At 36.4% G+C, this 24,255-nt stretch overlaps 1 protein-coding gene across 2 annotated transcripts in view; it reads right to left on the minus strand.

Annotated features, from left to right (window-relative positions):
* Positions 1–24,255, minus strand: part of SAMD8 (sterile alpha motif domain containing 8) — a 50,079-nt gene that overhangs the window by 19,852 nt on the left and 5,972 nt on the right. For both annotated transcript variants that reach the window (XM_045568933.1, XM_045568932.1), the window contains exon 2: positions 545–1,137. In XM_045568933.1, coding sequence (XP_045424889.1) covers positions 545–1,122 — 578 coding nt within the window. In that variant the 5' untranslated portion in view covers positions 1,123–1,137. The remainder of the gene's footprint in view (positions 1–544; positions 1,138–24,255) is intronic.

A 24,255-nucleotide genomic window follows, 5' to 3' on the forward strand; every position in this document is an offset into this window, starting at 1 on the left:
TTTTTTTGCGACAGAGTCTTACTCTGTCACCCTGGCTAGAGTACGGTGGTGTCATCATAGCTCACTGCAACCCTCAAACTCCTGGACTCAAGCAATCCTCCTGCCTCTGCCTCCTGAGGAGCTGGGACTACAGGCATGTGCCACCAAGCCCAGCTAATTTTTCTATTTTTAGTAGAGACGGGGTCTCACTTTTGCTCAGGCTAGTTTTGGACGCCTGAGCCCATCTCAGCCTCCCAGAGTGCTAGAATTACAGGCGTGAGCCATTGTGCCTGGCCAGGACATCCTTTTAAAATCTTAAGTGCCCAATGAGCTGTACCTACAGAAAAATAAATTAAACAGTGGTCTTTCTCACTTACCCAGGTTTAGGTCTAATTGAAAAAGATGATTTCAAACCATATCTTTTTATACCACCAGATAAAGCAAATAGAAAGTATACCTCAACTACAACCACAAAAATGACAAACAACATAATTATCATAAATATATTATCATTGCTGTTATTATAGCAACCTTCTACAAACTCAGCAATTAAAAGCAAACTTACCTGTCTAAAAATATATCTGGGAGTGGTGGATAGGTCTGCATGTCAGGCACTCGCTCGTGGACTATAACCATAATGAAAGATGTAAACCCAAATACTATAAAAACATATATACAACTCAGTATGGTCTTCCAGTACTCTGGGTCCAATCTTCGAACAGAATGTTTGTTTTTACCATTCATGTACTGGTACTGATCGGAGTTCAAGTCTGTGATGGGTCCATCACAGTCATGTGAAAGCTCCCCATTACAAAGCCAGTCTGCACTCTGAAGAGAATTGATGAAAGGGGTCATGGAACTCATGGGACTGTCACTGTTGTAGCCCATCTCTTCTAAAACATCAATATGTATTTTTTGCAATTTTCGGACTGAGAGCATTAACCTTTTAATGTCCCCTAAGACTTTGATTTCCAGAGGAGGAGACCGGAGATCATATTCAGTCAGTGTTAGCAATGTGATTCCATCAAGTCGGTGCTTATTGCATAAAATGTCCACATATTCAAAAAAGCCTTCATCCTTCAGCCACACAGCTACGTGCTTGGTGGTCCAGCGGCGAATGCAGAGTTGATTAGGACCTGCCATTTCTCCCTCCACTGCCTGTCAAGAGAAAACAGGAAATCAAAACAAAAACTTTAATGTATCCAAGTTCTTCAAAGACTAAATACACATAAACATACTAGAAATAGTAATTACCTAGACTGTCCTATTGGCTTCTAGAGTGAAAGAAAAAAATATTCAATAATGAGTGGTTTTCAATAGATTAACATTTTAATAATCTTATGCATATAACCCCAACAGGAGAAGAGAAGCTAATGACCAAACATTTTTACAGATATTTTACAAATGGCTTTTCCACAGCATATTAGCCACAACTTAGTTAAAAAGCCTACTGTTGAGAAACAGTTCAGAAAAATCCCATTCTAATACTTTTCATAAAATTAAGATATATAGCCGAGTGCAGTGGCTCATGCCTATAATCCTAGCACTTTGGGAAGGCAAAGCAGGAAGATTACTTGAGGCCAGGGGTTTGAGACCAGCCTGAGCAACATAGTGAGACCCCCATCTCTACGAAAAACAGAAAAATTAGCCAGGCGTGGTGGTGTGCACCTGTAATCCCAGCTACTCAGGAGGCTGAGGCAGGAAGGTCGCTTGAGGCCAGGAGTTTGAGGTTGTAGCAGGCTATGATGATGCCACTACACTTTAGCCTGAGCAACAGACAGAGACTCTGTCTCAAAAAAAATTTAAGACATATAGAAAGATTTGTTATATGCAAAAAAAAAAAAATCTCCATGTTCATGGAAAAAGTACCTGCCTACCCAGGGGAAAAAACATAAAAGCAAATAGATAACTGTAAGTTGGGAAACCTTTTAGATTAAGCATATTTCTAACTACTATACACATAATTTGTATAACCAATATAAAGCCTTTAAACTAGATATAAATTTGAATTAATAATAACTCAGTTCTTTCTAGCATTCCATTCTTTTTTTTTTTTTTGAGACAGAGTCTCATTCTGTTGCCCGGGCTAGAGTGAGTGCCATGGCGTCAGCCTAGCTCACAGCAATCTCAAACTCCTGGGCTCAAGCGATCCTTCTGCCTCAGCCTCCCGAGTAGCTGGGACTACAGGCATGCACCACCATGCCCGGCTAATTTTTTCTATATATATTTTTAGTTGTCCAGATAATTTCTTTCTATTTTTAGTAGAGACAGGGTCTCACTCTTGCTCAGTCTGGTCCTGAACTCCTGACTGCGAGCGATCCTCCCACCTCAGCCTCCCAGAGTGCTAGGATTACAGGCGTGAGCCACCGCGCCTGGCCTAGCATTCCATTCTTAAACTATGACTGAGATTTTTGTGATAAAATTTTTAAAAGAAAACTATCACTTCAATGTACTCCTAAATTTGATTACCCTAACTTTATATTGCAGTTATAAAAGCCAATAATGTGCTATGTTTTAAAAAGAACTAATAATTTCTACTACTTTGATCCCACACAGCTCTGTTTATGGTCTTTTTCTATTGTAAAACTTCTGGTTACTTGAGCCTCTATAAGGTTTATAAAGTATATCAGATAAAAGGGAGACAAAGGTCTACGTGGGAAAAAACACTATTTCTCAAAACTACTTTCTCAACCATTGAAGCCTGTGGGTTTTCTGACATTTTCCAGATCTCTAAAGATTATATTTCCTTCTGAGATGATTTTTAAAAATACGGTAGGCAAACCATAAAGCATAAAAAAAGAATAAAGAATGATACAATGAACATGTATATACCTACTACCCTGCTTGAAAAAAATCAGTTACAATACAAATGGTCTGTTTTCTAATGTTGCTATTAGTTATACAAATATGTTCCTTTTGTGAAAATTCATCAAGCTGTATACTTGTGATCTACACTTTCCTCTATACACGTTAAACTTTACTTTGAAAGTTTACTCTAAAAAACAGAACAAAACATCAATATAAATAAATAATCTTCTATCCTAAAGGACAAACAAAAGTTCTTCAGGATGATAGCATCCTCTTCCTCTCCTCCCAGATGCTAAACACTCCTGATCTGCATGTTTATCATTGCCTTATAACATGCATTTTTGGCTATGAAAAACCTTCTACACTTCCTTATGTTGAATACTGCTCTGTATTCTTCCCCTATCCACACAAACTCTTTCCATGAAGACTTACAATCACTCGGCAAAGGCAGACACTTAAACTACATGAGCACCACTTGTATCATCAAAACTATTCAGACAACAAGAAACATGCTTGATAAAATTCACCCAGATGAATGCCATGAAAATGCCAGTTAGTCCTTAAGTATTTATTTCTTAATTACTAAAAAGCAATCCTAGTTTTTAGAAGGCTTAAATCATATTTTGTTTCCAAATAGAGCTTTTAATATTATCAACCCATGTAGTTTTTCAGTCTTTTAAAATTAACATCACATCCATCTACAAGGAGTCCGTATTTTTAAAAAAGTTGTCTAATTCTTACATACTGTAGAGTTACAAAAACTCTTATTCAACTCTTTTTAGCTATAGTACGTCATCACCACCCCAAAGGTCAAAGAATTACGATTTCCTCACTTTAACACATGAAATTTACACAATATATATTGTTTTATATCATTTATTATATACCATATATAAAATTCCATTAAAAACACGATTTTGCTATGTTTTAATTCACACACATAACTGGATGGTTTCACCCTACCTACTACATACATATCTTCTTTTCCCCAAGGTATGCTCTGATTAAATTACTTCATTCTTGGATATCCAATAAGCACATGCTACAAACTCTCTAGCAGTCATGAAGTAGCAGATCTGAGAAAGAAGCTCCTGTCATACAAAATATGGCCAGATTTCTTCAGTCACTTTATTTCTATTCTGCTACCTTTCCCTTTTCTCTAACAGCTTACCACCAATGGATTCCACGTCACTCCCATCCTTGTAGCATTATTCTTTAGCACAGTTTCATCGAATACTCTGCTCAAAATTATTCTCTTCTTTCACGGTTTTCTTTTTTCCTGTCTTAGCTCACCAGTTCTTTACAACCTCAACCAGGCTAACAGGCTTTGATGCTGACGTTTTAGCTGCTAGAAAATATGAGTTATCATAAACGGAAGCCTCCTGGAAGTCTCTGAGCCTACTGTGGGAATGCCCTAAAAGCATGAAACACTCCACTGTTCTGCTTCATCAGGTCAGTGCATGTCCTTTAATAGTATGCTACTACATAATAGAGGCCCATACTAAATCACTACTTAGCTAACACTGGGAAAGCCTACATTAAAGAGGTATATTAAAAGATGATAGAAAGCTTTATGGCCCATTTAATATTTATGTTGTGCCATAGGAATTACAGGGACCAGGAGACTTTGAATGAAGATTATGACAGATACAGATTCACACACATTGATAAAATAAGGAAATTAGGTTAGTCAATGTTTAAGAACACTAAGAATTCAGCTTTAACCAATAATTGATATAAATATCAGTTAAAGGGACATCTTCCAGCCAAGATGTAGTAACAAGGACCAGATTTATCCTCTGACCTCAACCAACCAAAAAAAGACAAAATACGTGAAAAAAAAAATCCCTGAGAGACAGGAAAGAAATAAAGTGAGCCCTACTGCCCCAGCTTACTGCCTTGAGAGCTTCCCAAGCCACAGGAGATGAAGTATGGGAAACCCAGGTGAGGCATGGCAGACTCAATGAGTTGAGGAGATGGAGCTGAGAGTCTGAGGTGATCAAAGTGGCTAGTGTTTGTGGGACAAAATACTGGAGGGGAGAGAGCTACTCAGACTCCAAGGAACTCCAGAGATCTACATAAGGTCTCTCTTGAGTAATTAGCTGAATGCTGATCAGCATATGTACGTGAGGAAACTAACCAAGACTGAGGCAAGACCATCCAAAAGGATTCCTAGCACTAACACAAGGCCAAGAAAAATGCCTATCTGGAAAAAAAGCCAGACTAAAAAAAAGTCTCATGATTCATAGGGCTTTGTGAAGAGTGCACAGAAAGATCTTGCCAGAGTAGTTTTGCCGGCAGTTTTCAACTAGGGGCAATTCTCCTCTCCTCTCTGGGACATCCGGCAATGTCTAGAGACATTTTTGGTTGTCACAACTGGAGGGTGCGGAGGCGCTGCTACTACTGGCATCTAGAGTATAAGCCAGGGATGCTGTTAAATATTCTATTAATGCACAGGACTATCCCCTTGCCCAGTGAAGAATTATTTGGCCCAAAATGTCATGGTACTGCTATTGAGAAACCCTATCCTGGACTAAACATGTCTTTGGTCCAGCCTAACAAGTCTTTTTTTCTTTTCTTTTTTTTTTTTTTTTTGAGATAGAGTCTCGCACTGTCGCCCCAGTTAGAGTGTAGTGGTGTCATCGTAGCTCACTGCAACCTCAAACTCCTGGGCTCAAGCAATCCTTCTGCCTCAGCCTCCCGAGTAGCTAGAACTATAGGCATGTGCCATCGCATGCAACTAATTTTTCTATTTTTTTGTAGAGACGGGGTCTTGCTCTTGCTCAGGCTAGTTTTAAACTCCTGAGCTCAAGCGATCCTCCCGACTTGCCTAGGATTACAGGTATGAGTCATCACATTTGGCCTCTCAGCCTAACAAATCTTAAAAGGAAGACTCAAAAAGATCAAATTGTTTTCAAGTAACTTAACTGCATCCCACAATAAATCTGAAGAATATTAACAGAAGTATTTATAACCCAAAAAAGAATTTACAATGTCTGGCATCCAGTAAAACATTATCAAGCATGCAAAACAGCAGGAAACTTACCACTTATAACGAGGAGAAAAATCAATCAATCAAGATCACCTCAGAACTGACAAAGATAATAGAATTGGGAGATAAAGAAATTAACACAGTTATGATAATTGTGTATTACACATGTTCACAAAATTAAATAGAGAAATAGACACATAAAAAGCCCTAACTCAAACTTCTAGAGATAAAACGACATTATGATGAAAAATATGCTGGATGGGATTAACAGCTGATCAGACATTGCAAAAGATAAGAGCAATAAATGTGAAACATAACAATAGAAACTACTCAAAATGAGACACAGAAAGAAAAGAAAATCTTAGAGAGAGTATTATTCAGTATTAAAAAGGAAGGAAATTCTGACACATGCTACAACATGGATGAACCTTAAAGACTTTATGCTAAGTGAAATAAGCCAATTACAAAAGGACAAATATTGTATGATTCCACTAACAGGAGTACTGAGGAGTAGTGAATTTCATAGAGATAGAAAGTAGAATGGTGGTTGTCAGGGGCTGGGGACAGAGAGAATGGAAAGTCATTGTTTCAATGGGTAGAATTTCAGTTTGGATTCAGCTAATGGCTGCATAACAATGTGAATGTACTTAATGCTAATGAATTGTACACTTTAAAAATGGCTAAAATGATAAATTTTATGTATTTTACCACAATAAAAATGGAACATCAGTGAGAGGTGGGACAACTTCCAACAGCCTAACATATATGTAATTAGAGTCTCCAAAGGAGAAGAAAGGAGAGAGAAAAATATCTGAAGTAACAATGGCAAAAAATTTTCCAAATTTGGTGAAAACTATAAACGCAAGTATCTAAGAAGCTCCCAACATAAGAAACAAGAAGAAAAATACACCAAGGCATATCATAATCAAATTGCTCAAAAAGTGACAATGAGAAAATCTTAAAAACAAAAAGAGAAAATAGATACATTATGTACACAGTAACAAAGGTAAGAATGATAGCAGATTTCTCACTGGGAACAAGGCAAGCTAGAATACAATGAAACAACACCTTTAAAGTACTGAAAGAAAAGAAAATGTCATCATATACTTCTATGCCCAGCGAAGTATCTTTCAAAAGCAAAGTTGAAATAAATACTTTTTAAGACACACAAAAGCTGAACAATTTCATCACCAGCAGACATGCACTACAAGAAATGTTAAAGGAAGTCCTTCAGGCAGAATGAAAATATGAATCTTTGGTGATGAAGAACACCAAAAATGGTAACCACATGGGTAAATATATAATTTTTTCCTTATTATTTAAATTTCTTGGCTGGGCATGGTGGCTCACACCTGTACTCCTAAGCACTCTGGGAGGCTGAGGAAGGCGGATCATTTGAGCTTAGGAGTTTGAGATCAGCCTGAACAAGAGCGAGACCTCATCTCTCCTGAAAAAATAGAAAGAAATTAGCCGGGTAACTAAAAATACATAGAGAAAAATTAGCTGGGCATGGTGGCGCATGCCTGTAGTCCCAGCTACATGGGAGGCTGAGCAGTAGGATTGCATGAGCCCAGGAGTTTGAGGTTGCTGAGCTAGGCTGACACCACAGCACTCTAGCCCAGGCAACAGAGTGAGACTCTGTCTCAAAAAAAAATAATAATAATAAGTTTCTTTAAAAGATAATTGCTGTTTAAAGAAAAATAATAACAATGGAATACTGGATGTATAGCATATGCAAAAGTAAAATATATGTCAAGAGTAGCACAAAGGTTAGGAGAAATACAAATATAATAATGACTGCTAAAATAATACAACCAAGAAGCTAGATTAAGTGAAAATGAAATCCAAAGCTGGAGGAAATAATAAAGATGAGAGCATAAATCAATGATAAAGATAACAGATAAACAATAAAGCCAAAAAAAAAAAAAAAACCAAAAAAACAATAAAGCCAAATCAATGAAACCAAAAGCTGGATCTTTAAAAAGATAACATTGGTAAATTTCTGTCCAAAATGATCAGGGGGAAAAAGAGAAAAGATATAAATTAGCAGCATTAGGAATGAGAGTTGTGACATCACTACAGATTCTACAGATATTATTTAAAGGATAATAAGAGAATATTGTAAACTTTATGCAAATAAGTTGAATGAAATGGACAAATTCCTTGAAAGAGACAAATTAATTACACTGAAGAACTAATAGCCTCAATAACTCTATATCTATTAAAGAAATTAAATACATAGCTAAAAATATTCTTACAAAGAAAATTTCAGGCCCAGAGGCCTTCACTTGTAGGTTCTAAAAGCATTTAATGAAGAAATAATACCAATTCTCTACATACTGTTCCAGAAAAATGAGGGAATATTTCTGAATTCATTCTATGAGGCCAGTATTATCCTGATACCAAAACCAGAAGAAGAAATTGCTAGAAAATAAAACTACAGAAAAGTTCTAAACAAATTTTATCAAATCATATCTAACAATATATCAAGAGGATAATACATCTTAACCAAGTGGTATTTATCTCAAGATTGCAAAGTTGGCTTAACACTTGAAAAACAAAATAATTCACCATATTAACAAGCTAAAACCGAGAAACTACATGATCATCTCAAAAGATGCAGAATAGCATTTGACAAAATCCAACATTCATTTCTGACAAAAGCTCTCAGTAAACTAGGAACTTCATCCACTTGATAATAGGCATCTTTGAAAAACCTACAGCTAACATAATACCCAATGGTGAAAGACTGAATGCTTTCGTCCTAATATCAGGCAAGACTGTCGTCCTCACCACTTCTATGAAACATTAGAAGTTCTGGCAGCGCAATGAGACAAAAAGAACTAAAAGGCACACAGATTGAAAAGGAAGAAATAAAACTGTATTTGCAGATAACTTGATCATTTATATAGAAATTTCAATAGAATCTACCAAAAAAAAGTTACTAGAATAAGTCAGTTTAACCACATTGCTAGATGTAAGATCAACACACAAAAATCAGTTGTATTTATATACACTAGCAACAAACAATCAAAAATTGAGATTTACAAAACAATACCATTTACTACAGCATCAAAAAAATATATGAAATACCCAAGGATAAATCTGACATAACATGGGAAAGACTTATATACTGAAAACTATAAAACACTGTTGAGAGAAATTAAAGACCTGAACAGTGAGAGATGGGTAGGTCAGAAAACTCAACACTGTTGTCAATTCTCCCCAAACTGATCTATAGATTCAACACAATTCCAATCAAAATCCCAAAAGGCTTTTTTGTAGATATTGATAAACTGATTTCATAACTTCATATGGAAATGCAAAGGACCCAGAATAACCAAAATAACTTTGAAAAAGAACAAATTTAGATGGCTGATTTCAAGACTTACTATATGGCTACCTGTATTTGTTCTCTACTGCTTTAAGTACCATAAACTTAGTGGCCACTCACATTCCTTGTTACGTGGCCCACTCTTAACCTGAAAACCAGCAGCTTCTCCAGTGTTTGGAATCTCTTTCTCCAGGAAAAGCCCAATTCCTTCTAAAAGCTGCCTAATTAAATCAGGTCTACCGAGGATAATCTCCCTTTCTTAATCAACTGTGACACATAACACAACATAATCACAGCAGTGATATCCCATGACTGTGAGGAATTTCAGGTCCCTCCCTTATACAAGGGCATAGGTCATTAGGGGTCTTTTAGACTTCTGCCTGTTATTGGCATAAAGAAAAACAAATCAATGAAACAGAACAGAGTCCAGAAATAGGCTCATACATATATAAATATCTGATTTTCTACAAATGTTGAAAAGGCAATTCAGTGGAAAAAGCATAATCTTTTCGTCAAATGATGCTGGAACAAGTGTATGTCCGTATGCAAAAAACATCAATTCACACCTCCAACCACATATAAAATTTCACTCAAAATGGATCACAGACCTCATTTAAAACCTAAGACTAGAAAACTTCTAGAAGAAAACATAGCAGAAAATCTTTCTGACCTTAGTTAGGCAAAGATCTCTTAGCTGTGACACCAAATACAAAATCTGTATAAGAACAAATTGATGGCCGGGCGCGGTGGCTCACGCCTGTAATCCTAGCACTCTGGGAGGCTGAGGTGGGTGGATCGTTGGAGCTCAGGAGTTTGAGACCAGCCTGAGCAAGAGCAAGACCCTGTCTCTACTGAAAATAGAAAGAAATTATATGGACAACTAAAAATATGTACAGAAAAAATTGGCCAGGCATGGTGGCGCATGCCTGTAGTCCCAGGTACTCGGGAGGCTGAGGCAGGAGGATTGCTTGAGCCCAGGACTTTGAGGTTGCAGTGGGCTACGCTGATGCCACGGCACTCTAGCCCAGGCAACAGAACGAGAGTCTGTCTCAAAAAAATAAAAAGAACAAATCTATGAACTTTCTCTCTCTAGGTCAGGGACTGAAGAAGGATTTTTATGGTTTTAGTCTGCAAATTTCTGCACTATTTGAGTCCTTCTATTAAAGTATTTCTATAACTGAAGAACATAAAAAAATTTAAAACAACCCCCTAGAGAATTACTGCTTGTAATTTGCTGTATTTCTCTCATGTACAAAACGTTCTATAAAGAGAAATCATACCATATATAATTCTGTATCATTTTACTTAATATTATTACATGAATCCTGCCTACTGTTATTAAATATCCTTTGAAAATACAGTTTTGAGATATTCCATTTTATGACTATACAATAATTCGTCCATCTCCCTATGTTGGCAACTGTTCACTATTTTATTACTAATATAAATAGCACTGCAATGCCTTAGGTTAGATTTCTAGAAGTAGAATAATTATATCAAAGAATCTGATTTAAAACACTAGCTCTCAGTTACATCATTAATGCTTAACCCACATTAAAGAGCATTACATGCAAAGCCTGGTACTTATCCAAAATGTTAATTGGTACGTATAAAGGAAACATTCCAACTTGAGATAAAATTTAAAACAAGTATGGCTGGGCGCGGTGGCTGACGCCTGTAGTCCTAGCACTTTGGGAAGCTAAGGTGGGAGGATTGCTTGACCTCAAGAGTTTGAGACCAGCCTGAGCAAGAGTGAGACCACATCTCTACTGAAAATAGAAAAGAATTAGCCGAGCATCATGGTATGAGCTGGTAATCCCAGCTACTTGGGAGGCTGAGGCAGGAAGATCACTTGAACCCAGGAGTTTGAGGTTGCAGTGAGCTATGATGACACCACTGTGTTCTACCCGGGGTGACGGAGGGAGATTCTGTCTCAATAAATAAATAAATAAATAAATGCCCCACCCTTTAAAAAAATAAAAATAAAAGAAGTATATTCTGAAATCATGAACAATTAAGAAATTACTTAAATATTAAAGGTCAAACAGTATTATCAAGGTGCTGAGAGAACAGTCCCTTCCCGCAGAATCTGATTACCAATAGAGATTATTTAAACTTAGTTCCAAGTCACAGATAACATACACAAATGCAGCTGACTGCTCTGTACAACGTGGAACAAAATATATCTTATCTTTCGGGTAGACTCTGGTTAGAAATTTTTGAAAACTGTAAAAAAAATAATGCAGCTTTCAGCAAGTCAACTCTTTACTAGAAAATTTGTTTCTTTTCTTTCTAAACAAATTTAGGTCATACTAATTAGAGATTTCAGTAGCCTAAGAACAAAATAACTCAGTATATTTTCTATGATATTTTTATCTCCATGCTTGATGAAATAAAAAAAGCTTATCATAAACATAATAACTTTAAATCTGGTATTTCTTAACATAAGCATAGCAATTCTTAATTGATGAGTCTTTAATGCATCCCATTAGAGTGACCCAAACCTCTTCACAATAATATAAATATCTAAATTGTGTCCTACCATAAAAAAACTGCAAATACTGTATGTTAGGTTTAACCAACTAAGCACAATCACCCCATAACTGCAAAAAGAGATTTGACTTTGCCCCTATTATACCTCTGTGACTGATCAGTTGCAGGACAATCTGGCCACTACTGGAAATGGTGACTTGCTTAAAAGGAGCATTACCATCTATGAATCACCACTGACTCAGTGTCTGTAGCAGATATGATCAAATGGCACTCAGCATCCTTTCCAACCTCCCTCTAGTTGTCTTTTCCCACTACAGAGCCTGACGAGCTAAAAAATTATTCCCCAGGGTCCCTTGCAACCAGGGCTCCAAATGTGAATCAGGTTCAGCCAACTAGATGCTCATGACATGAGATGTGGAGAGCAGAAGGTGAAATAGGGGCCATTTTATTGACGTTTTGTCTATCCACAAGGACTGTGGAAATGTTGCTTTGTGTGTATGCATAATTCTCCAATCACTAACTGTGTGAGGGTGAGGAAGCAGGTGCAGGTGTGGGGCAAGCAGTACTGGTTTCCTAATATCTGCATAGCAGATATGATATGTTCTTTTCTGTGTGTGTGGTAAACTATACATAATGTAAAATTTACCATTTTAAACAGTTTAAATATAGTTATGTGGGTGGCATTAAGTACCTTCACATTGTTGTGCAACCCATATCACTACCCATCTCCAGAACTTTTTCATTACTCTCAGCAAAAACTCTCTACCCATTAAGCAATAACTCCCTCTCACCCTTACTTACCCCCAGGCCCTGCTATGAATTTCCCTATTCTAGATATTTCATACAAGTAGAATCATGTAATATTTGTCCTTTTCTGTCCAGCTTATTTTACTTAGTATAATATCTTCAAGACTTATTCATGTTGTAGCATATGTCAGAATTTCCTTCCTTTTTAAAGCTGAACAATAGCTCATTGTATGTATAAACCACATTATTTACCCACTCATCTGTCCATGGAGACTTGGGTTGCTTCCACCTTTTGGCTATTATGAATAATGAATGCTGCTCTGAACATGGGTATACAAATATCTGTTCAAGTCCCTGCTTTCATTTCTTTTGGGTGTATACCTAGAATTGGAATTGCTAGCTCATACAGTAATTCTGTTTAATTTTTTGAGGAGTCACCATATCGTTTTCCACATGGCTGTACCATTTTATTAATACATTCCCACCTGCAATATGCACAAAGTATTCTAATTTCTCCACTTTCTTGCCAACACTTGTTATTTTGTGTCTGTTTTTTTTTAAACAATAGCCATTATAATGAGTATAAAGTGGTATTTCACTGTGGTTTTGATACGATTTCGATAATGATTAGTGATGCTGAACTTTTCATATTCTTATTAGACATTATTTATACCTTCCTTGGAGAAATGCCTACTCAAGTTCTTTGCCCATTTTTATTTTTATTTATTTATTTATTTATTTTGAGACAGAGTCTGGCTCTGTTGCCCAGCTAGAGTGAGTGCCATGGCGTCAGCCTAGCTCACAGCAACCTCAAACTCCTGGGCTCAAGCAATCCTCCTGCCTCAGCCTCCCGAGTAGCTGGGACTACAGGCATGCGCCACCATGCCCGGCTAATTTTTTCTCTATATATTTTTAGTTGGCCAGATAATTTCTTTCTATTTTTAGTAGAGACGGGGGTCTCACTCGTGCTCAGGCTGGTCTCAAACTCCTGACCTCGAGCGATCCACCCGCCTCAGCCTCCCAGAGTGCTAGGATTACAGGCGTGAGCCACCGCGCCCGGCCTTTTTGCCCATTTTTAAATTGAGTTGTTTGGGTTTTTTGGTATTGAAATGGTATGTTCTTAAACTCAGTAGTTTATGCTGGCCTCCGTATAACAACTTCCTGATTGCGGCAAAGGTAACACCCCTCTGACAAGCCAATTCAAATATTGTGCTAGAAGTCATTCCTAGCAGGCCAGATCAGAGCAGTTTCTCTCTCTTGTAACTGAACCCTGACTCATTATAACAGTGTAGGCCCTTCGGTCTTTTGAGTTGTCATCTTTCAAAGCAAGTGAAGTACCCAAAATTAAAGCCTTCAAGTTCTCATAAGGTCCACATTCTAGTTCAATTTTAGGTAAAAGCAGAGTAAGTTAATATTTTTTCCTTCACTTTCCTGGGAAACTAAGCAGGATATGGTTTTCAGCTCGCTTCTCACTAAATATATGTACTCTTGCATTCTTTGGAATGAATGACATGTTTTATTTCAATAAGCACTCAACCAAGCACTTAGTGTCATTGGAAAAAAGACTGCAATAGTAAAATGTTCCATTAATAATTTAAACAAAACAAAGGCTCTGATCTGGCCACTTCATCTAGTAAATAGTAGTATCAACAACAAGAAAGTAGACAAATATCGCACTACAAATAAAAGAAAAACAAGAGGAGGAAAGACAAAATAAGAATGTCTCTAGCAGAAAAAAAAGGTAGCACCTAGTACAGCAAGAGAGCTTAGTGGGTTTTTGCTTATTAGGTTATTTTTGTTTTATTTTTAGGGAAGATGGTAGGGGTGACCAAGAAGATTTTACTAAGGCCTATATGATTGGCACATGGTAGATTCTCAGACATTTATTAAATAAATGTACAAAAAAGGAAGCAGCAATCAAAATAATCTAGTAACTCACTCAATTTCCCAATTATTTTGTTTATTTATTCTTTTTAGAGATGGGGCCTTGCTGTCACCAAGGCTGGAGTGCAGTGGCATGATCAACAACTCACTGCAGCCTCTGAGCTCCTTGACTTCAAGTGATCTTCCTGCTTCAGCCTCCCAACCAGCTGTCAATTACCCATTTTTTCAAGGTTTTATTTTATTTATAGTTGACATATAATAACTATACATGTTTATGAAGTACAGTGTAATGTTTCAACACATGTATACATTGCATAATGATATACACATTGTATAATGTATACATACGCAGACATATAAACATGGGAGTGCAGATATCTCTTCAACATACTGATTTCATTTCCTTTGGATATATACCCAGTATTGGGATTGCTGGATCATATGGCAGTCCTATTTTTAATTTTTTGACAAATCTCTGTACTGTTTTTTAGAATGGCCATACTAATTTACATTCCCACCAAGAGTCAAACAGGATCATTATACTGATGTTGAAATCAAACTCCAAGAATTTTGACAACTAATTCAGTGCTTTCTACCATTTCATGCTGCTTTTCCTTGCTGCTTTTCCTTGGAGCTAAAGGACAGGTTGAAAATAAAGCTACTAAATCCTATCAGAGATTTAAAGATTTATCATAGATTTTTTTCTTTTAGTATTCTTACCGTATTTTGAAAACACTACTGAACTATTTAAGATGAAGACATTATGATATTTACCATAAATACTTTAGTATGCATCTTCTAATACGATGACTTCCTATAGAAGGACAATGCTCATTACCACATCTAAGAAAATTAACCACAATGTCACCCCTAATTATCCCCCAAATGTCTTTTATATCTGTTTCCCCCTCAAAATCAGCATTCAATTTAGGTTCATGCATTTCACTTGGTCACTACATCTCCTTAGTCTCTTTTAGTCTAGAACAGTGTCCCTGCTCTTTTTTTGGGGGGGGCAGGGGGGGTTGAGTTCAGGGCAGTTCTTTGGAAGAATAACCTACATTCCAGATTTGCCTAGTTGTTTATTTCTTCTACTCTTAACCACTATACTATGATGTCAGTGGTTAAGATCACAGCTAAACTTAACATAAATCTCCAATAATAAGGATTCATGTAACTATTCAGATGGCTTTGGGGATGTTTCTTAAAACATTAATGGCTTTATTTTAACCTTTACCTACTATACACCTAACGCTTTATAAACAAACCATTTTCTATTATCTCTAAGACTATATAACTTCCTTTTTCTATACAGATGACAAATTCAAATCTGAAGATGTCAAGTGAAACTAGCTAATCATTTTAACTTTAAAGGAGTCCAAAAGAGCATATAAAGAATATCTTTAGAATTAGAAGAAAAGCATACTGGAAACAAGATCCTAGTGGTTTTTGGGTGATTCATAATACTGAAAGAAGTATGGAGGAAAGTACGGCTTCTGTATTATGAAAATGTCGACTTTTGTTAGAAGACCCTTTTACAGAAGAAGTAATACATTTTCCTCAATGTCTGTCTGAAATCTGTGCTATTTAGGTACCAAAACCAGGTATATGCATGTATTAATAAAGCAATACAAACAGTTGGATAAAAAAGCAAATCTTTCCATCTCAAGCTTGCAACTATTCATTTCCCTTAACTTTGTCACTACCACCAGGTCACCAGCCCAGGATCACCGTGTACTACTCCTAATCAATAACTTTTTCCACTTTCCATGGTAACCACAAATCCATCTTTGTAATAATTCCTTGTTTTTCTTTATAGCTTTACCACCTAAGCATGTATCTATAAACTATATAGTTTAGTTTTCCACCGATTTATATTTTATATTAATGGAATCATATCACATGTATTCCTTTAATCTTATATAAAGTATACTGCAGAATGCATGTTATAAAAAAGTAAACCAGATTAATTTTAGAGGGCTATTAAATTGATAAAACAGATTTAAGATTCAGAGTAATATAGGAAGTGTTAAATAGTCATTTTAATTTGTTTGTGAAGACAAGTAAAGGGTATTCACCTAGGAAGAGTTAATTGCACAAAATGGGAAAGTATATTCAACCAGAACAAATAAACTTTATTATCATATCCTTCAAAGGAAGTACAGTAGACAAAAGTACATATTGTTCCTTAGCATGAACTAGTTAATCCTTTCTGAGCTAAAAAGTCCCAAGAGGTCTTGTTTGTTTAACTTTTATATGTTGAGTACCATCATGTAACTGGGATAATAAGCTATCTAATCAATACCTTGTTAAAATACTAGGAAGCAGACAGGATGTAGAGGTGGAAGATATTTGATGTCTGCAGAGTGTTGCTCCCTAAAAAGAATGTATACCCTAACTCACAAACTCCTCAGGTTCTGTCTGAACTGTATTCAGTGCATTTTCAGGATGTAACAACACGTAACACTTGTGGCATTTATAGTGTGTGAGAAACTGTTCTAAGTGTTTTGCTCATATGCCCAAATAATCCTTACAAAATTATATAAAGGAGGCACTATTAATTTCCCCATTTTACAGATGTGACAACTGACACAGATGAGTTAAGTAAGTAGTACAGATTAGTTTTCAGCCCAGGCAATCTCAATTCAAAGTTCATGTTCTTACCCACTACGCTTCGCTGACTTACATGAGCTGAAGGATATTGTACTTCTGTAAGAACTGAGTTTCAGCCGGGCGAGGTGGCTCACACCTGTAATCCCAGCACCCTGGGAGCCTGAGGCAGGATCACTTGAGGTCAGGAGTTCAAGATCAGCTTGAGCAAGAGTGAGGCTTATATCAAAAATAGAAAAATTAGCCAGGTGTGGTGGTCGGCGCCTATAGTCCCAGCTACTCAGGAGACTGAGACAGGAGGATCACTTGAGCCCAGGAATTTGAGGTTGCAGTGAGCTATGATGACACCACTACACTCTACCCAAGGCGACAGACTGGGACTCTGTCTCAAAAAAAGAAAAAAGAACTGAGTGTCATAAATATTAAATATTTTTCAGTTATCAGCAGAGGAATTTATCAAAGGTGTATGGTTATATTAGGAAAACATTTGAAATCCAGATTCAAATTGAGAAAAAAAAAAGAAAAACATTTATATTAGTGAGACTGCCTAATAATGAAGCCTTTTGAATCACAAATTTTGTACTGTAGTCTCAAACATTTACTAAGTGTCTGCTATATACAGATGCCAGACATTAGGGCACTGGGGATACAGACAATCTTAAGAGGCACTCATATGTTACATCTGTTCATCTATCAAATATTTATTGTCCACATATTAATACTATATGAAAGGTATTACACTAGGCAATGTGGCATTTGCCTAAATGAATCTGAATCAGATCCTGCCCTCAATGATAATACAGTCTAGAAAGGGATATTAAAGAGTCATTTTAAAAGGAGGTAAAAAGAATTACACTTGCTAGTTCTTTATATAATGAGCTCACTAAATCCTCAAAAGATTAATACAGTAGATACTTACATAACTTGTTAAAAAATTAGAAAGTTAAGGGAGTTGGAAAAACAGAGGTATTTCCAGTTGATGAGATCAGAGTTGAGTTCTTGGAAGTGACATTTGAGCTGAGCCTTAAAGGAGGGGTGAAATACTGTGGGGACAGAGATAAAGAAATAAAAGTACAAAAGCAGAGAAAATTGCATGAGCAAAGGTAGGAAACAGTAGAGAACCATTAGTACGCAAAGGACACAGGGACTATTACCCTTTTGGACTCTAAAGTTTTCTGACAGGTACATTTTTTAAAAAATAGCATATGTGGACTTCTGCTTACAGGAAGATGGGATAGACATACTTTTTCCTATTACTCCATGGAAATTATACATAAAATAAACATAAGGGCCGGGCGCGGTAGCTCACATCTGTAATCCTAGCACTCTGGGAGACCAAGGCGGGTGGATCGCCCGAGGTCAGGAGTTCGAGACCAGCCTCAGCAAGAGCAAGACCCCATCTCTACTAAAAATAGAAAGAAATTATCTGGCCAACTAAAATATATACATAGAAAAAAATTAGCTGGGCATGGTGGCGCATGCCTGTAGTCCCAGGTACTCGGGAGGCTGAGGCAGGAGGATCGCTTGAGCCCAGGAGTTTGAGGTTGCTGTGAGCCCTGCTGACGCCACGGCACTCACTCTAGCCTGGGCAACAGAGTGAGACTCTGTCTCAAAAAAATAAAAAATAAAAATAAATAAATAAACATAAGAATACTGAAAAATTGAGAAGTAGGCAGACTAGCTAGGCACCTTGGGACCCAATGAACAACACAGTAGTGAGCTCTCTGGGTGTTTTTGTTTGTTATTTTGTTTGTTTGTTTTGCCACATATATTCCAGACTGGTTACTGGAGAAGAAGCAACCCAGAAATGCTGACAGATGCAAATAAAAAGAGCTCGAAGAAAAGCTTGTTTTCTCCAGCCAAAGGACCAGAAAAGAGGCAGCCTAGCAAGACATAAAACTTTTAGACAATAACTGCTCTATTCCAGCAAAATACCACAGAAAAAACTGGCCCCATTTCCACCCCTACCCCAACCATCAAAGGCCAAATGGAGAGCCTAGATTTTTAATCTTATCAGGCTATCACCCGGCCCTATCTCCCGCTATATCAGAGAAGGCAAAAAAGGAAGCTGGGCCTGTCATACTGCCTGGCAGTAACAAGTCTCTCTCTGCCCTAACATGGTATTAGGAAAGACCATGTGGCAACCTGGACTTCTTCCCAGCACTGATAAGGCACCCTTCCCTCTCCTTGCTGAGGTGCTGTCAGAGGAAACCTGAGGAGAGTCAGGACTAACACCACTGCTCAGTGGTAGTAACAAGGCCATCCACAAGCCCCATCACCTCTACTCTGTCCCCCCGACCCCAACCAGGGGAGCAAGAATGAGGTGCCTATCTCTTTCCCAGCCAGCTAGGTAGAAAACCTGAACCATTACCTGGTACCATGGAGGTAGCATCTGCAGAAAATTACAATAGGAGGGACCAATATCCCTCATGAATATATATGTAAAAATCCTTAACAAAATTTTAACAAATAGAACTCAGCAATATATAAAAAGAATTATACACCATGATCAAACAGGATTTATTCCAGGGATATAAGGCTGGTTCAATATTTGAAAATCAAACAATGCAACACTAACCAGCTAAAGAAGAAAAAAACACAAGAGCATAAATTGATGCAGAAAACGCATCCCACAAAATTTTTATCATGATCACCCATTCCTGGTAAAAATTGTCAGAAAACTAGGAATAGATGAGAAATTCCTAATTTGGTAAAGAACATCTATTAAAAAACCTTCAGCTAACATCCTATCTAATAGGGAAAGATTGCATGCTTTTTCCCTTAGGTCAGGAACAAGGTAAGGATGTCCACTCTCAATATTACTATTCAACCTAAGTTTTAGCCAGTGCGATAACGCAAGAAAAGGAAATCAAAAGTATACACAGTAGAAATGAAGAAATAAAAATATTCCAATTTGCTGATAATATGATAGTCTACCTAGAAAACCCCAAAGAATCTACAAAAAGACTCCTAGAACTAATAAGCAAGTTCAGTAATATTGTGGGACACAAAAATCAACATATAAAAATCAATTATCTTTCTATATACTAACAATGAACACATGGATAAAGAAACTAAAAATATAAAATCACTTATAGTCACTCAAAAAAAATGAAATATTTAGATAAATCTAACAAAACATGTACAGGATCTGTATGTTGAAAATTACAAAATTCTGTTGAAAGAAACCTCAAAAGACCTAAGTAAATGAAGAGATAGTCCACGTTTATGGCTTAGACTCAACATAATAAAGATGTCAATTCTTTTCAAAGTGATATACAGGTTTAACACAATTCCTATAAAAATACCAGCAAGACATTTTTGTAGATATAGACAAGATTATCCTAAAATTCATATAGAAAGGTAAAGGAACTAGAATAGCTTACATAATTCTGAATAAGAATAAAAGCGAGAGAAATCACTCTACCTAATTTCAAGACTTATTATATAACTATAGCAATCAAAACTATATGGTACTGGTAGAAGTGTAGATATATAGATCACCAGAACAGAACAGAGAACCCAAAAATAGCCCCACACAAGTATGGCCAATTGATTTTTGACAAAGGTATAAAAGCAATGCAATGGTAGATATTTGAAAAATAGTGCCAGAACAATTAGATATCCATGGACACAAATAAAAAAACAAACCCAAAAAACAAAAAACTTTGACCAAACCTCATACCTTATATAAAATTTAATTCAAAAGGGACCATAGATTTAAATGTGAAGTGTAAAACTACAAAACTTTTAGACAATGACGTAGGAGAAAACTTCCCAAACTTAGAGCAAAGACTTCCTAAACATGACAACCAAAAGCACAATTCAAAAAAAAAAAAAAAATCAATAAATTGGACTTCACAAAATTAAAAGCTTTTACTTTACAAAAGATCCTATGAAGAGAATGCAAAGATAAGTTACAGACTGGTAGAAAATAGGCCCGGTGTGGTAGCTCACATCTGTAATCCTAGCACTCTGGCAGGCCAAAGCCGGAGGATGGTTTGAGCTCAGGAGTTTGAGACCAGCCTGAGCAAGAGTGAGACCCCATCTCTAGTAAAAAAAAAAAAAAAAAAAAAAAAAGAAAGAAATTAGCTGGACAACTAAAAATATATACATAAAAAGTTAGCGGGGCACGGTGGCGCATGCCTGTAGTCCCAGCTACTCGGGAGGCTGAGGCAGGACAATCACTTGAGCCCAGGAGTTTGAGGTTGCTGTGAGCTAGGCTGACATCATGGCACTCTAGCCTGGGCAACGGAGTGAAACTCTGGCTCAAAAAAAAAAAAAAAAAAAAAACAGTTGTCATATTTATAAACTACATACCTATGAGAAAGGACTCATATCTATAAAGAACTCTCAAAATTAAACAGTAAAAAAAAAAATCCCAATTAGAAAATGGGCAAAAGACGTGAAGAGACATGGAATCAAAGAAGATACACAAATGGTTAATAAGCACATGAAAAGATGTTCAACATCACTAGCCACTAAGGAAATGCAAATAAAGACTATGATGAACATTACTATACACCTACTAGAACAGCAAAAATAAATTATGACAATATCAAGTGCTGTCAAGGATACAGAGAAACTGGATCTGTCATACATTGTGGGTGGGAATGTAAAATTGTACAGCCATGCTGGAAAACAGTTTGGCAGTTTCTTAAAAAACTAAACACTTAACATACAACCCAGCAACTGCAATCCTGAGAAATGAACTTGTATCTACACAAAAACCTCTACACAAATGTTCATAACAGCATTACTTTTAATAGTCAAAACGTAAAAAAACAAAATATCCTATAATATGTGAATTGTTAAACAAACTGTGGTATACAGATACCATGGGATACTACTTAGCAATAAAAATGAATAAACTATTGATACACACAATAACTGGCATGGGTCTCAAGGGCATTATGCTAAGTGAAAAAAAAAGCCAATCTCAAGAGGTCACACATTGTATGATCCATTTATGTAACACTCTCAAATTGACAAAATTATACAAATGGAAAACATAATAGTGATTGCTGGGGGTTAGAGATGGTGTGTGTCAAGAGTTGGGGGAAAGTATAAAGAGGTTGCCCAGGGAGATCTTTTTAGCAATAGAATAGTTCTGTATCCTGATTAGGACAATGGTTACATGAATCATGCATGATAAAATGACACAGACCTGTACATACACATTGAACCAATGTCAGTTTCCTAATTTCAATACTGTACTATAATTATGTAAGGTATAACTATTGCAGGAAACTGAGTGAAGGGTACAGAGACTCTGTACTATCTTTGCAACTTCCTGTGAATGAATCTATAATTATTTCAAAATAAAAAGTTTAAAAAGGAAACAAAGGTCCTAAAAAATAGCATATGGAGCATATATGTATATTTTTTAAATAAATAAATATCAAAGTATTAATATTTATACCTTGGATGGGCTCTTTTTTCACTCTCTACATTAAATATTTCTAAAATTTCTATATTTTATACAATGAGCATGTTAACACTTGGTAATCACAGAAAAAAGTTTTTTTAAGAAAATGAAAACAATATTATTTCTCACTGTTCGAAGCCAACCACACTTAAACAGATATAAATAGAAAATTAAGAAATCAATTAAATTCAATTAACCCATGTATGCATATGCACACTAAATAAAAGACAAGAAATAGTGAGGTAATCAACAAGACCAATACATCTAAAAAAAGATCTGATTACAGATCCAGCTCCATCACCCATTAACAGTGTGACTTTGGAAAACAGCCTAACCTTTATATTGTAGGGGATCACCAAATTACAAACAGAAAGTAATCTGAAACATTAAACACATCACATGTTTTGTAAATCAGGATGGGCAGAATTCTTATGTTAGAATTGGAAGTGACCTGAGAAATTGAGTACAATTCCTCAATTTACAGCCAAAGAAACTAAGGATAGAGAGTAAAATAAATTTCACACAGCTATTCGCCAACAGAATCTGACATAAAACCCACAAAGTGTAGTCTTTAAGAGTGTGCTGGTAGAGAAGGGGAAGGAGTGAAAAAAAGAGAAGAAAAAAAAGAGTGCTGGCTCTAGAATCAAACTGCCTAGGTTCAAACTCTAGGTTTACCACTCACAGCTATATGAACATCCAGAAGTTACATAACTTCCTTGGGCCTCACTGTCTTTATCTGTAGAAAGAGGAGAATACTAGTTCCTATTTTATAGGCTTGTTGTGAAGATTACATGGAATAATGCAGATAGTGTACTTACAATAATATTTGGCAAATAGAAATTGCTCAATAAATGTAAATTAGTATTGCCATTGTCATCAAGTTCTTTTTATTCTATACAATGTTGCCCTAGGCCTGAAATTAAATTAGGATAGTCATCTATCAACAATAGCTATGAGGCAATGGAAACTCTTTTTTTTTTGGAGACAGGTCTCACTCTGTTGCCCAGGCTAGAGTGCCATGGCATCAGCCTGGCTCACAGCAATCTCAAACTCCTGGGCTTAAGCAATCCTACTGCCTCAGCCTCCCGAGTAGCTGGGACTACAGGCATGTGCCACCATGCCCAGCTAATTTTTTCTAGATGTTTTTAGTTGTCCAGCTAATTTCTTTCTACTTTTAGTAGAGACGGGGTCTCGCTCTTGCTCAGGCTGGTCTTGAACTCCTGACCTCGAGCGATCCTCCTGCCTCGGCCTCCCAGAGTGCTAGGATTATAGGCATGAGCCACCACACTCGGCCAGAAACTCTTAACACTTGAAAACTTTGGATTAATACAAAATACATATGAATACTTGAAAACAATGGCTCAATCTTATAAAGATTCTGCTCAAGATAGAATTATTTTTCAGCAAAACAACAATGCAATTAAGTAACATAAACTGAAACAGAATAACAGTAACAATGCAATAGTATTTCCAGTTACCCAATGCAGAATTCTGCACACCAACATGTGCTTCTACTATAAAGACTTATGTAATATAAAGTTTATTACATAAAAGTATTTCAACAGGAGCATACCACTCACCAACATTTTTAAAAGTATGTCAGTGATGCAACTGATTACTGCTAATACCTAAAAGCACTCCTGTACAGTTTGGGAAGAAATTGGGAAACTTCCTCAATAGGACAGGCTCTAATAATTGGGAAGACACAAACTATTCCACTGGGCTTAATTATACCAAAACGTAAGAGACCAAAATGGCTTATAATTTATCATTAGACAATCTTCAAAATACAGAAGATATATATCAACGAAATGAAACTTTACTCTCTCTTTAATTTTACAGAACCAATGTCCATGTTCAGACAGTGATTATGGTGACTTAAATATGCTGAATTTTTCTTGTAGTTTCACTTGATTGTGTGCATACAAAATACTCCAAAATACTGGAGAACAGCCATCTGAAGCAATTGTCCTCTACCTTGAA

This window comes from Lemur catta, chromosome 14 (assembly GCF_020740605.2).
Source record: "Lemur catta isolate mLemCat1 chromosome 14, mLemCat1.pri, whole genome shotgun sequence".
Taxonomy (NCBI): Eukaryota; Metazoa; Chordata; class Mammalia; order Primates; family Lemuridae; genus Lemur; species Lemur catta.